Raw genomic sequence first — 15,219 nt, 5'->3', positions numbered from 1 at the left:
GGCTCAGTGGAGAGAGAGCCAGGCCTAGAGACAGGAAGTCCTGGTTCTAATCTGGCCTCAGACCCTTCATAGCTGTGTGACTGGGCAAGTCTTTTAACCCCTTTGAGAGGCCTTACTACTTTTCTACTATAGAATCAATACATAATATTTATTCTAAGGTGGAAGGTGAAGTTTCTTTAAATTAAAAAAATCCTACTAGATAAGACCTGCACTTTCAGATAGATTAGTCTATAAATTGTTTAACGAGGATTGTGGAATGGGGTATTCAAAGAAGGAAAAGACTTGCTCCTGAATAAGCTTATGAAAGGCTCATTGGCCTGACAAGCAAAGATACAATATAGCAATATGGGTAGTTGAAGAGGTAAAAATAGCATATATATAAAATAGCTGCTCTCATTTAGGGCCATAGGACCATAGAGTGAGAGTAGGAAGGGACCTCAGAAGTCATCTAATTCAACTCTCTCATTTTTTTGTGGATGAGGAGACTTAAGTTTGCCTAGAGTTTAAGTGACTTGACCAAAGTTACCCAGGTAGGTAAGTATCAGAGCTGAGATTTAAACTAAAGATCTTTGGCTCCAAATCCAAGAGTCTTTGCATTGTCCTGTGAAGGATCAGGATCCTGTTTGCCATTGTAAATAATTTGGAGCTTTTAGGGACTGGTGAATTCAGAAGTAAAGGAAGGGAAGAAGCTGTGGAAAGCAAAACTGCTTAGAGCACGTGTTCTTAGCATGGTTTATGTGCAAATGGACTCCTCTGGCTATCTGATGAAGCTTAAAGACCCTTCTCAGAATGTTTTAAAATCCATAAGATAAAATACATGGAATTCCGAGGGAAACCAATTAGAGTGAAATTGTAATTTTTTCCCTCCATCAAAATTCAAGCACTGCCTGGCTTAGAAGAATGGACCCTGGCAAGCATGGGAATGTGGTAGTCCTGGTCTGCTTATGTGGCAGCCTCAGTTCCCCCCTCTCTCCCTCTCCACAAATACCTTTTCATCACTGCCTTTTTAATTAATTTTGTTTTGCTGCCTGAATACCAATTAATATTCATGTGTTAAAAAGCATTCTCTTGTTTGAAAAAATAAACTTCTGGAAGATAACTGAAGACCTCTGACTTAGCACTTAGACTAATATTAGTATTATAGATTAGGTATGTTATAGGTAAAAAAAAACTATACCCTCTTTTATACACTCAAGAAAGTTTCTATTGGAAAATATGCCCCAAATTCCAAAAATCTGACTTACAAACAAGGCCCTGGAACACAATTTATTTGTAAATTAGGGGCCATGTATAAATGCATGGATTCTAAATGACAAGTAGCACAGACAGGCAAGTGCATTCGAATATCAAGTGAGGAAAAGAAAACTGGGGCACAATTATTAGTGTAGATTTGTGACAGAGGTGGGACTTGAAACATGGGCAGGGTTTGGACAGGTGGTGAGGGGAAGGCATTCTAGATGGGGGAAAGATATGAACAAAAGTGTGCAGAATGATCAGTGTGTTTGGGAAACAGTGAGCAGACTGGCCTGATTGGAGCAATTTAAGTCAATTCAGTTCACATTTATTAAGTGGGCAGTCTATGCTAGATACTATGCTCAGAAACAGCCCCAGATCACAGTTTTTGCATTCTGTCAGAGGCTATGTATACCAATAAGTACAAAAGAACCTACTCATGTAGGAATTGGTATTTAAGCAGAGGGTTCAAACTGGGCAGTGCTGTAGACAGAAATAAAATGGAATAGGGTGGGTTAGGACTACATTTGCAAATGAATTGGCAGTGGTGAAATGAACACATTAAAAGACTAGAGGAAGGAAACTTGCTATAGTCTAGGCATAAGGTGAATGAGATCCTAGATTAGGGTTACAGCTGAAGCAAGGCATGGAAGTAAGACATGACAAGAAAGAACTGACAGGACCTGAAAACTAATAGGGAACAAAGGAGAGGTGGATCAATATTGCCTGGAAATGTTAAGTTTGTGTGACTGAAAATCAAAGAGAAGGACAAGCCTAATGTGGAAAAATGAAAGGGGACTTTTCTTGAGGAGTTATTAAGGAAAATTGATACATTTAGTTTTGGATATATTAGGTTTGAAGTGATAGAGGACTTTTTAGGTAGGAATGCTGGATTGACAGTACTAGAATTTGGCAAAAACCCTGAAAGAACTACAGATTTGAGGATCATTGCTGTAGAGGAGATAGTCGAAGCAGGATATAGATAAAGATCCCATTTAAGGAGGTGAGGGTTGATCAAATTGAAGATAAATTCATAACAGAAGGCAATGTAAAATTATAATAAGAGATTAGGAGCTCTTTTCATAGCTCTGCTACTAAAATATATATACTCTGAAGTAAGTAGTTCAGTACCACCCCCATTTTAAAGAAATGGAAACTAGGACTTAGTCTAAATGACTTGCTCAGGGACATACAGGTATGAAAACTCAGAGCTGGGATTCAAAGTCAGGTTCTTCACAAAATTATTCTGCCTCTAACAAGTTGTGTGTCCATGACCAAGCCACTCTACTTCTATAAAATGAGGACTTTCAGCTCCAAAATAATGAGCTGATGAAAAGTTTAGGCCCATACTATAGGAAATTGCTCATTTGGGCCAGAGAAGAATAAATTTGCTTTTAAGGATTAAAATTAACTCCTTTTCTCTGATGTTTTATCAGAATGTTGAACATTACAGAAAGGGGAAGAGCTAGGTCAGATAAAACAATAAAGCAATAAAGGCAGATAGAAGGGCAGCAAACCTTACTGGGCAATTGCTTTGCCAAGAGGTATCAAGCAAAAGTGGGGAAGATTTTATAATTTTCTTTAAAGGAAAGCCAGATGAAATTCAGCTATAGATGGATATAGTAGCAGTTCTTTATCTCTCATCGAGAGTGTTTCTAGAATACCTGTTGGGCTTTCTTAGGGTTAACAGTTTGCATGAATGATCGTGTATATATGGTACTAAATCAAGTACATGATAAAATTTAAGCTCTAAATGTATTTGAAGCTAATCTGATAAAATTCCTATTATAAAAATTCCAATTATAAAAATCAAGGTGTTAGGAGAATGAATCTTAAAGCGAGGATTAGAAACTTTACTATTATCAGGCCTTCTAGTGATAAAGTCCTTTATGCCATATGGTTGGTATAAAAAAGTAGGCATTAGATATGGTCAGGACATCATTTGTCATAGATGTAAGAAACCAATTGGCAGGTGCCAAATGAATAACTGGCATATTACAGTTCATCATCTAGCATGAAAAATAGACAGGGGATACTTTGTGGCACGACAGTACCTGTAACCCAGTCCAAAACTTCAGGACTAATAGAAAGGTGGGTCTAGTTCAAGGGAAACAACTTCCATGTAGCCTATTTTAAAATTCAAGTCTAAAAGGGTTTACTTTCATTCTTCTCACTTTGTCAGTAGCTACCCCTCACTTCTTCAACCCAATTAAGAATGTCATTTCATTATCCAAGGCGGAAAAGAGCTAAGGACTAGGCATTGGGGGTTAAGTGCCCAGAGTCACACAGCTAGGAAGTGTCTGAGGTAATATTTGAACCCAGGACCTCCTGTCTCTGCACCTGACTCTCAAACCACTGAGCCACCCACCTGCCATCCACCTGCACCCCTAAGAATGTCTTTAAGCCCAATGAAGTCTGGCTATGAAGCAATGACTAAGCACTTACTGACTGAAGAGGCTTCCAAAAAGAAAGATAATTCCACTTTGGATTAAGGGAGAATGCTTTGGAATAGAGGATAGAATGGTCTACTGGTCCTAAATAAATTAATATCTCTGAAATTTATGAAGTTTTTAAATTTATAATCACTGAATATTAGGGCTAGGAGGGACCCTGTGGTAGTTCAGGTTTAACTCTAGTTCTAGGGAAAAGAAAAAGGAAGAGGAAAAAAATGAAATATAATATTAACACTTTCCCACTGTGCCTAAATGTTGCCCTTAGAAGATCAAACTATTTTTCTTAACTTCTGGATAGTGTGAGTCTATACCTGATGGAAGAATTTTTAACCATCTTATTTGGTTTATCTATCTGGAAAATTTAGAAACCTCAGAGACTTTTGTATTAATTGGCAAAACCCATTGTTTCATTTCTATTATCCAAGGAATTTTCATCAATTATGCTGTTCAAAAATGCTTCACAGAAGACCACTATGATATTCTAGTCCTATATCCTCCCTTGAAGTGACAAGAGAACAGGAAGTAATCTGTGAGAACATAAATGTTACATATTCTTAGAGCAAAATATTATGTAGTAATGTAAACTGGAGCATAGCATACCTCTACTTGATAAATTAAATCCTGAGTACTCTTCAACAGCCCTTCCCCCCTGAAATAAACAACATTAATTTTTTAAGAAAGAAAAGTTACTATATGGAGATTGGTCTATTTTATACATTATTAATGCTCTCAATTATTATGTATGAATTGAAACCCCTAACTTTTAAAAATCTTAATGAATTGAGCAACAGAATTCTTGAGGTTAAATATGTTATTTAATTATTAAAACCACATAGTAAGTATACATTTACATGAAAAAGTCAATCAAAAAATTCAGTGTAAACCATACCTGAGTTTTACATAAGCTATACTTACTTATACCTTTCAAAAACTTTGGAGAGGAGAGATGTAGATAATTAGCACTTTCATAATAACTGAACTCAAATTCAAACCCAGAGCAGCTTATTTCCCTGGAGCTTGGGAGTATTGGCACTAAAGGGTTAATTTTCAAAGGCAGGTGAATGTCATATGGCAAGGAAAGATGGAAAGCCAACCATAACTGAAGCCAGCCTCAAGGAAGAGGAAAAGTGAGATGTAGCTAGAGAAGCAAGAAAGTGAGAGGAGATACGAAGCAAGGAATTGGATAGCACCATTCGGATAATTAAACTCCTATTGAAGAACCTCATCCAGAATATAGCCTAGAGAGCAAGTAGTTTCTTTTAGAGCTTAGCAGTCTAATATCAAAGAGTATCCGAGTCTTGTAATGCAAAAATAAGTAGGAAGAGTACCTTAAATAATATTTGTTTAGTCACCCTATTACTGAGTTTTTAACCGATTAAGTAGCTAGGGCTAGTATCCAGACATTTTTTCAGAGTATTTAGGCATGAGAGTTGCCAAAAGAATAGGGCTGAAGCTCTTGTTTCAAGCAAAAATAGAGGACATAAGTAATTGTGCAGTTTGTGTGCTCACAGATTCAGGATTAAGACAGGACCTTACTTTGGTCATCTGGTACTACCACATAACTTGACATTTGAGGAAATTAAGGTTAAGAAAGGTTTCATGGTTTGTTTGTTTTTTTTGTTGTTGTTTTTTGAGTACTAAATACCTATGTGGGCACAAAGTACAAATTGGCCTTTTTCCTAGAGGTGGAGCTGGATGAATGCTGTATATTTTGTCAGGGGTGATCAAATCTTCCTTTAAAAAGTGAAAGAAGAGCTCTGAGATGGGAACATAGGGAAAAAAGGAATCCTAATTCATGTTAGGTTGTGGGAGGGTTAAAAGAATATGTTGTATAAAGAGAAGGAAAGAAAGCCCCTTGATTTTAGAGCTAAATATAAGACACAAAACTCTTTCCTTGGAAGAGGGAATTAATCCTGTTAGGAGGAAACAACTTTTTGTGTTTCAAGGAATGAACTGGTGAGAAAGAAGAGAGGAAAAAGAGATCACTGTTGGTGGTCACTATATTCCTACTAAGGAATGCTGATGAACAATATAGAGGTTTGTTGTTTTCCTGGGAAATGTACCTGGGATCTGTAAAAGAGTCTCTTGAAATTTATCATACCTTTTGGCCACTACCTTCTCTGTGGTGGCAAGTGATTCCACTAGGAGCACACTAAAAAATCATTTAATTCTAAGATAGAAAGAAAGGGTTTAAAAAAGTAAAGAATATATACTCATGTGAAGAAATTCAGGGGAAATACAGTACTAGCCAGGTGGTTGAAGAGCAATAGGAGAACAATAGGAGAATGAATCTGTAGGTACTTGCTGGTAATCACAGAGGCAAGGCAAATGTAGTCTCTTTACCAGCTGGTACTTCTGATGTTAGGCTATAAGAGTCTGTAGAAGAAATAGTTGGGCACTTGTAACTTAATCTCACTATCTACTTGGCCATAACGAGGACAAGTAACCAAAACTTGGAAGCTGTGGAATTTTGCAGAAGAAAAAAGCCTGAGCAAGACCATGGAAATGCAAGGAATTTTCTACTTTTCCTTATTAACTTGTATGAGTGTGAGGCTCCAGGATCTACCTAGCAAAAGTTAACTCTCTATGTATATTCTTATTACCTCAAGTTATTATTACACATATCTTTTCTTCTCTATTAACTGTCTAGGAAAGAATCTGTTCTTGCTGCATCTGCTTCCTTACCACTCCTAATTTGTAAATTGTCTTCTGCTTCCTCTGTTTACTTATATAGAGCTCTAGAAGATTATAATTCCCAAAACCAAAGGCTATTTCTTAATCTTCATCTTTTTTGACCATTCTGTAGCATTTAATGCCAGTAGTCACCTCTCAAAATCTGTTTTCCTTCTCAGCATCCCTATTTCTGTTGATGCTGTCATATTCTTTTGTCAAAGAGATCAAAATCTCGATCATCTTTCATTCTTCTCTTCTCCTACACCCCACATCTGATTAGTTGTTAAGTTTCTCTTCTCACATCTACTACTCCTCACTACTAGTGCAGCCCTCATTTACAGTCTCCCAGTATCTCCTTAGTCCATCACACAGCTGTCAAAATAATCTTCCTGAGGCACAAGTCTGACACCTCTTTTAAAAAACTTCAGCAGTTGCTCATAATCTCATAAATATGAATTCTTTAGATTTGATTTTAAGGCACTCCACAATGTGGTTCCAGCCTCCCTTTCCAGGCTTTCCCCCTCATCATTCCATTTTACAATATTTGTTCTAATCAATCTGTATAGTCAAGTTATTCCCAAATCTTAGCATGCCACTATATATTCCAGTGGGCTATTACTAATGCCTGGAACATACTCCCTTTAGTTTAATGGTTCCCAAACTTTTTTGGCCTACCACCCCCCTGGAAATTAATTTTTAAAAAAATTTAATAGCAATTAATAGGAAAGATAAATGCACCCGTGGCCATCACCACCCCCCTGGATCGCTGCAGCACCCACTTTGGGAATCACTGAGTTCTTTGCTTTTCTTTATACAAAAGTTAGTGATATTATCTTCCATTAAGCTTTTCTTTATCCCCCAGCTGAAAGTGATCTCTTCCTTTTCAAATTTTCACACAGTAGTTTGTACTAATCTCTTCTTTGCTGTAATCCTTAATCCTTTTTATCTTTTGTCATACTTATTTGGGTATGTCATAGTTCTAGAAATAAAATTTAATATCCTTAAAGGTCAGGCAATCTCTTTTTTTCAAATGTGTATTTCATGCACAGGTAGCATTCTTAAGCAATTATATGGCACAAAAGAGCAATGGGCTTGGAGTCAGGCAGACACAAGTTCAAATCCCACCTCAAGCCACTTACTAGCTATGTGACCTTAAGGTCACAATAATGTTAAAATACAGTAAGTCATTTGATCTCTCTTTGCCTCAGTTTCCTCAGATGTAAAAAGCTCCTCCTCTCCAGGGTTGTTAAGTGCTTAGCACATAGGCAACACAGAAATACTTATTCCCCTATTTCCTTTCCCTCATGCCTAGCTAGTTTCTCGCACATAGAAAGCACTTAAATGTTTGTTAGACTGCATTGGGGTCCAAAGAGAGAGTTAAGACTTGCAGTGCTATGCCTCACTGTACCCTAAATATGGCTGAGATGCTGTATTCTTTAACCTAGAGATTCCAAGGAGGAATCACAAAAAAAGCTCTATTTATACTAAAGTATCTATATCGCCACTTTTGTGGTAGCAAAGAACTAGAAACAAAGCAGATACTCATCTTTGCTTTCATTTATTAGGAAGAAGAAAGGGTTTCTAGGTAGGATGAAAGAAATAATGTAGGCAAGAAGCCAGAGAGAGGTTCTGAGGGAGTAAATGAGAATCAAATTCAATATCAAAAGGTTGCCAGGGGGTAGCTAGGTAGCTGAGTGGATTGAGAGCTAGGCCTAGAGATGGGAGGTCCTGGGTTCAAACCTAGCCTCAGACACTTCCTAGCCATGTGACCCTGGGCAAGTCACTTAACCCCCATTGCCTAGCCCTTACCATTCTTCTGCCTTAGAACCAATCCACAGTACTGATTCTAAGACGGAAAGTAAGGGTTGAAAAAAAAAAGGTTGCCAAGCAGAAGAATGTAGGGAACTGTTATAAGTAAAGTTATATGTGTGTGCAGAGGGCAAAGGCATGGGAAAGCAGAGAAAAGAAATTCTAGAATTCTATTGGGAAGAGTCAGTTAGCTTGTGCTGGGGAATCCATTCTCTCTTTACCTGGAGAGGGATACTTTCCTTTGTTAGCTGTGGTATATCTGGACTTCTCCATCCTACCTGTTTCCCTGTTACCCGACTGAACCATCTATTAAGCTTCCTGAATGATCCTGTACAGCTGAGTCATCTGTCAGTAAGAATTAGGTTGGGGTCTTTTTTTTTTTTTTAAATATATCAAAGGTGTTTAATTTTAACAAGGGAAAGGTAAAAGGAAATTGGATAACTTAAACTAATGGTTTCTATCTAAACCCTACAAGATCTAAATGTCCTGTTGCCAGGAGCTTCATGGATTTTTCCCTGCACTGAGCTCACCTCTCTATCTAGGGACTCAGACCAGAGTATAAATATCCTACATTAACCCAAACAACCCCCCTTTTGTTGGTAATGGAGGTAGTTAGGCAGCTAGGCAGGACAGGGCCCCAAGAAGAGGTTTGGATTCAAAAAGGACCCCAACCTAATTCTCAGTGACAGATGGCTCAGCTGTACAGGATCACTCAGGAAGCTTAGTAGATGGTTCAATCAGGTAACAGGGAAGCAGGTAGGATGGAGAAGTCCAGATATACCACAGCTAACAAAGGAAGGTATCCAGTCCTCTCCAGGTAAAGAGAGAATGGATTCCCCAGCACAAGCTAACTGATTCTTCCCAGTAGAATTCTAGAATTTCTTTTCTCTGCTTTCCCATGCCTTTGCCCTCTGCACACACACATAACTTTACTTATAACAGAACTGATGAAAAAAGTTCTATATCCCTGGAAATACAAAACAAATCATCAAATCATCATAGAAAATATCCCATATTATTCAGAATACAAGGAGGACACATGGGTAGTGTCATGTTTCTTTTTTTAAAAGAGGAAATATCTTTATAATGGCTGACAACTTTCTGCAAAGGCATATTGGGTATATGTATTCAGACCTGCCAGCAAATTGGAAGATGTCTTCCTGGCATACGCATCAAAGGCCTAAAAGAGAACCTTTTAAGATTCATCAGACTCACTATTTGCTACTCACTTCTGCTGATTTACATGCAAATGAATGATATCTCTGGGGGAAAAAAGCACCCTGCAATATTTCTCTAATGCTTTTGAAATTCTAGGTAGAACTTGGAGGACAGGTTGTATGTTTTTTTTTTAATATTATTTTTTATTTTTTTTAAACCCTTAACTTCTATGTATTGGCTCATAGGTGGAAGAGTGGTAAGGGTAGGCAATGGGGGTCAAGTGACTTGCCCAGTGTCACACAGCTGGGAAGTGGCTGAGGCCAGATTTGAACCTAGGACCTCCCGTCTCTAGGCCTGACTCTCAATCCACTGAGCTACCCAGCTGCCCGCCATGGCAGGTTGTATGTTTACTTGGTCATGCTGCTGGGAGAGAAAAAAATGTTGAAAATGTTGTAAATGAACTAATGGTAACAAAGACAATACTGAATAGAATTTTACATTTTGGACGAAATGCTTGGAAAAATGATCTTCTGGGAAGAATGGAGCATACCTCATAAAGATTAGGAATAATGTGTTTTACAGGGATCTCACTCCCTAGTCAAGAAAACTCCATACTAAAATCTAAAGGAGAAGGAAAAATAAGAAGACAGAACTGAAAAGCAATACTTAAAGTCCCACAAGTATGATAATGAAAGAAATACTTTATAAGATGACACTCATGTTAGAGGAAAGTGGGTTGGGAAAAATATCATAAAATTTAATGCTTATACACTAATATATCTCAAGGGTCACCAGAAAAAATTGAAATTTTAACACAAGGAGGTAAATAAGACTTCACAGAAGAATCACTGACACTTGGGAGACTCTTGCTTGGAATATGGCATACATTATTTTGAATAAATGTGTAACTATTTCAAAATAAATATATCTAATAGGAGGGGAAGGGAAATAGCATTATATGTGAAAAAGGTATATGATATAAGAATACAAATACAAAATTCTTTACCATATGGCTCTAACCTTTCTAGCCTTATTATTTTACTCTCTTTCACATATTCTTCAGTCTCATCAAACTGGCCTTATTGTTGTTCCTCACATCTCCCCCTCTCTGGTTGTGCACAGACTGTCCCCCTGGTATTCCAAATGCATTCACTTCTCACTTCTTCCTTTCAAAATTCTTAGCTTTTTTCAAAGCTTAGCTAAAATGCCACCTCCTATCTGATGCCTTTCCTGATCTTCTCAACTACTAGTATCCCCCCAACCCTTAAATTACCTAGTCTTTATTTTGTATACTTTTATGTGTACTGGCCATCTCCTCCAAGCAAATGTAAGCTTAATAAGAATGAGGACTTTCATTTTTGAATTTTCACCTCTAGAGTCTAACACATGGTTATAGACAATCCAATTTGTTGATGGTTTGGTTATGAATACCAATAAATCTATAGAGTTGAAGTAAAGAGAGGAAGCAAAAATGATATTATTTGGGAATATACTGTTGACAATCCATCTAGAAGGAAGATAGGGAAGATGTTTTCCTAAAAATTATGAAACCAAAACAGTTATAAACTGATATAAACTGAAATAGTCAACTGTGATAGAAGATTTCAACTACTCTAAAGCAGAGCAGTAGATTTACCCTGATGATTTCATTTTGCGGGGGGGAGGGAGAGGAAGCTGTTGGGGAACTGCTACTTGATTCTTAATATTGAACAAAATGAAATACTGATTACATGGAAGGAGAAGAATAAGAGGAGAGAATGACTGTCATGTTGGAGTTTGTAATAATAAAAGAAGGGAAATTAGGCACAGTCCAACTTGTACACTAAAATTTAAGAAAGCTGGCTCTGGGATGAAAAGCCAGGTATGACTCCATGGCCAAGCGCTAAGCACTCTTAAGGGAATATTCAAGACAGGGGCAGGATTCTTAAGAAGAGAATTCTGATCATACAATTGTGAATAATGATTGTGATAACTGTGATAATAATGACAATAATAATTGTAAATTGTGAACTTGATAAAAATTAAAAAGCATCTTCAGAAAACAATATGGTTGCACAAGAAATTCTCTGATGAAATGAGATTTTTAAAATATTGATGAGCTAAGAAGACATCATCAAAAACAAATACAAAAGAGTGGAAGGAACCTGTCAGAAAGTTTGTTTATGAAAGCTAGACAACAAAAAAGTCTCTTTAAAAGTTGTTTCCAGGATAAAAAGAAAACAGTGGGCAGGGAACAGAAGAAAGTCCTGGAGCAGAGGGTATGATTTTAACAATCAGTCGACAAGTATTTTATTAAGTTTCTGTTCTGTGCTAGGCACTGAGAATAAAAAGAATGGAATCTCTGCTTAAAATGTGCTTACATTCTTATGTCAGAAGGAAGAACTATATAACTCACACTCATTTTCTCCATTGAATAGAAGGATGTTAAAATTGGAAAGGAGAGAACAAACATCATAAAAAGGGACTAGAAATCAAAGGGGGGAAAGATGGTAAATTAATACCTGTTTTTAAAAATGAATTCAAGTCTCTTAGGTACAGGTTAACTATATTTTAGGATACTATAAAGACATGCAAATATGATCTAAGAATCACTGTGGATAATTTTTGAGAAATCATGAAGAGGTACCAGATGACTAAAGATATGTTAATTTTTCCTAAATGTCTAAAGAAAGAAAAGAAGGGTATTGCTTAATATAGGTCTTAAGAAAAATTCTAGAATGCACTTTTAGTAGAAGAGCACATATAAAAGTAGGCATATGGAAAGGAAATGCAAGGTAGATATAATAATTATTATACTGTAAGAAATATAAATCCTTAGACGTGCAAAGTCTGTACTTACATATATTCAATAACTACTTATTTTATCATAGATAGAATTAGAATATGAAATTAGATAAATATTCACTGGATGAATCATTGAATAACAATTGGAATATTGGATAACATTCACTTCACCAGCCCTTATACACTCTTTCTTAATGACTGACTGTGTTTGCAGCACACTTAAAAGCTTTTTCTTTCATTCACTTAAGAAAATTTTAATTACCAGCTCTTGATATTGACTTTCATATAATAGATAATAAATAATCATTAGCAATTTAATACTTACATTTTCTTAACATAGAAGATATTAGTTGGATCCAAGATATCAAAATAGTATTGTATTTACCTAGTAAATAAGTATATGGAATAGGCCATACTGGACATGTTCTGCCCATGTCGAACAATTTCATTCTCCTGGTTCTTCCATTTTTCAATTTCGCAGTCTACATCTGATGTAAGTAAACGAAGCTTAAGTCCAAGTTTTGCTATCTTTGCTTGTTCCTATTAATCATAAATTTTAACTTTTTGGTCATTGGCCTTTTAAAAAATTTTAAGGAGTATAAAATACAGCAAAATTCTATAGGAAATGGTCTCACCTCAGAATCAAGTTTGGTTGGCTTTAACGTCTTCAAGTTTGCATTATTCTTCTGTTGTAATAAAAAAATTTAAGGTAATTTAAAAATAGTATATTTGATCATAAAGAAATATAATAGTCAATAAAAACATAAAAGTAAGTTCATTCTTTAAAATAAGGTATTTGAAATAAGATTTTAATGTCTGAACAAATGCTTTAAAATTATTATTTTATGAAATTAGACCCATAACATTTTATATGTAATTCATCCTTTTCTCATTTTTATGAATTTGGAATTCAATTAACTAAATGCCTCTCAAAGCCTCTCTTAATGGGATATCCTTTCAAATCCTATTTCTGGATTACACTTGTATAAGAAACTCTGATATTCTAATACTGAATTTATGCAAAAATTAGTAACATGTAAAATTTATAAAAATATTACATTCCAAAAACTCATTTCTAAGTAGATTATTTAGAATTTAAAATGTATATTTTCTAGAACAAATAATGATAAAGATTCTAGGATAGCCCACAAAAGCTTACTTAACCTGTAGCGAATCTGAAATGCATTTTGGTCTCCTCAAAGATCTTATTTTGAAGCTTTTTTGTTGTGTGGTGATGGTCCTGTGTTCTTGAAGGTTATACTAGTAAATATAATTATATAGATATAAATATAATTAAAATAGAATTATAGACACATAAAACGTTTTGCCAGGTCCTAACAAGTTGAAAAGGCTTTAAGTGTGGGTCCAAAGATAGATTAGTGCATGTCTGTTTTACTGGAACCAACCAGCCTTATCTAGGTTAGAAAGTCTCACCACCAGACTGATGATTTTTTTTTAAACTACAGCAACTCTTGAAGACAAGTTATTAATTACTGGGTTACTTTACTAACCTTTGTTAGTAAAGTAAGTTCCTATCCTGCTGAAATTAAAGATTTTTTAGACATTGAAATATCTGAAGTATATAGACATAGAAAACAATCACTATAAAACAAAATATAATGGAGAAAATGAATTAAGAATTTCAGCTTGGAATACCAGAAACCCACTAACTTCTCCACAAAGGACCCTATTTTCCAAGTAATGGGAACAAGGACTTAGCTAGTTCCAAGCCACTGGTGGTGGCATCTATGATCTGGGGTCGAGGGTTCCAAAAAGGCCCCAGGTGTTCAGGGGATGGAGATATTGGTCCAGACCCTCAGAAACACTTTTTGCTCTCAAGTTAACTTCATTACTGTAAATAATATAATCTCTCAGAGTCTCAGCTTCTGTAAAATGAGGGAAGTTGGGTTAAGGGATCTTTATGGTCACTTCTGGTTCTAACGTTTTATGTGTCTATAATTCTATTTTAAAGAAGGGAAGGTAAAAGACCGTACATCATTCCACCATTTGGCAGTGGGCAAGAATAATGTGATTGTGGGGAAGAATGGCTCATAGCAGTGACATAAGCTAGGTGGAGATAATGTGCTCACACAAAGCTAGTTTGAAGGCTTAAAATCAAGACTCTGGGACACAGGTCAGAAAGTGGGCAGCAGGTATGGGAACTTCTCTACAAACTTCTCTGCCCCTCTTTATGAGCAAACCTACAGTCAGACACCAGAATTAGTAGTGGGAAGTTGAAAGCAGAAGGGTGACAGCCAATGACACACTTGATGTAGGATGATCCAGAAGTGGACAATATGTTCCCCGCTATTCTGAGGCTCTTATTTGCAGTGTACAAGAATCCCAAATAAAAATATATATGAGAAAATGTAAATAAGGAAATAGTTGATAAGAAAGAAGACAGAGATGGGCAAGAGGATGAAAATTTAGTGCTAATGATAAAGAATAGCCAATGCGGGGAATTAGTTACCCACTTACCTTCTTTTTATACAAATGGATAAATAATTAAAGGTTATATAAGCTGAATATAACTGATGCAAATTTATACTCCTCCTTCCTCATTTATGAGGTCAAGAGAATAGGATAGTTTTTATTTTGTAGAAAATAACATATGATTGTGATATATATATAGAAGGCATTAAAGACTGTAAGACTTCTGATCCTGATCCTCTTGTCAAATATATTTTATTTTCATTTATCATTTTTCTTCCAAATACAGCACTAATAATAATTACTTTTTAATGTCTTTATGTCTTAGTAACAATTCTAAAACAGAAGGACAAGGGTGAGGCAAATGGAGTTAAGTGACTTGCTCAGGGTCATAAAAGTTAGGAAGTATCTGAGGTCAGATTTGAACTCTGGTCCTCCTGACTCCAGGCCTGACACTGTATCTGCTGTGTTACCTAGCTGTCCTTGCAGTAATAATTGTTAAAGGTATTAGAGTACTATATGAATTCTGAGAATATTTTGAGAAATCAAATTTTTAACATCATAATTTAAAGTACTGGTATCTTATTGTATGTTATTGGAAGGGATAGAAATTATACCCGTGATTTGATTTATACAGGGAAGTCCCAAGTGAGGAAACTCTCTCTATCAAAACAGATTA

General features: G+C 36.0%; 1 protein-coding gene across 1 annotated transcript in view; it reads right to left on the bottom strand.

Annotated features, from left to right (window-relative positions):
- CTNNAL1 (catenin alpha like 1) overlaps nt 1-15,219 on the bottom strand; it is a 108,608-nt gene that overhangs the window by 6,196 nt on the left and 87,193 nt on the right. Inside the window, exons 13-15 of the mRNA XM_044658272.1 lie at nt 12,746-12,796; nt 12,496-12,650; nt 4,287-4,335 (exon numbers count right to left, since the gene is read on the bottom strand). Coding sequence (XP_044514207.1) covers nt 4,287-4,335; nt 12,496-12,650; nt 12,746-12,796 — 255 coding nt within the window. The remainder of the gene's footprint in view (nt 1-4,286; nt 4,336-12,495; nt 12,651-12,745; nt 12,797-15,219) is intronic.

The sequence above is a fragment of the Gracilinanus agilis genome, chromosome 1 (genome assembly GCF_016433145.1).
Source record: "Gracilinanus agilis isolate LMUSP501 chromosome 1, AgileGrace, whole genome shotgun sequence".
Lineage (NCBI taxonomy): Eukaryota > Metazoa > Chordata > Mammalia > Didelphimorphia > Didelphidae > Gracilinanus > Gracilinanus agilis.
Note: the sequence above shows the minus strand (reverse complement) of the source record. Positions and strands in the feature narration are given on the sequence as shown.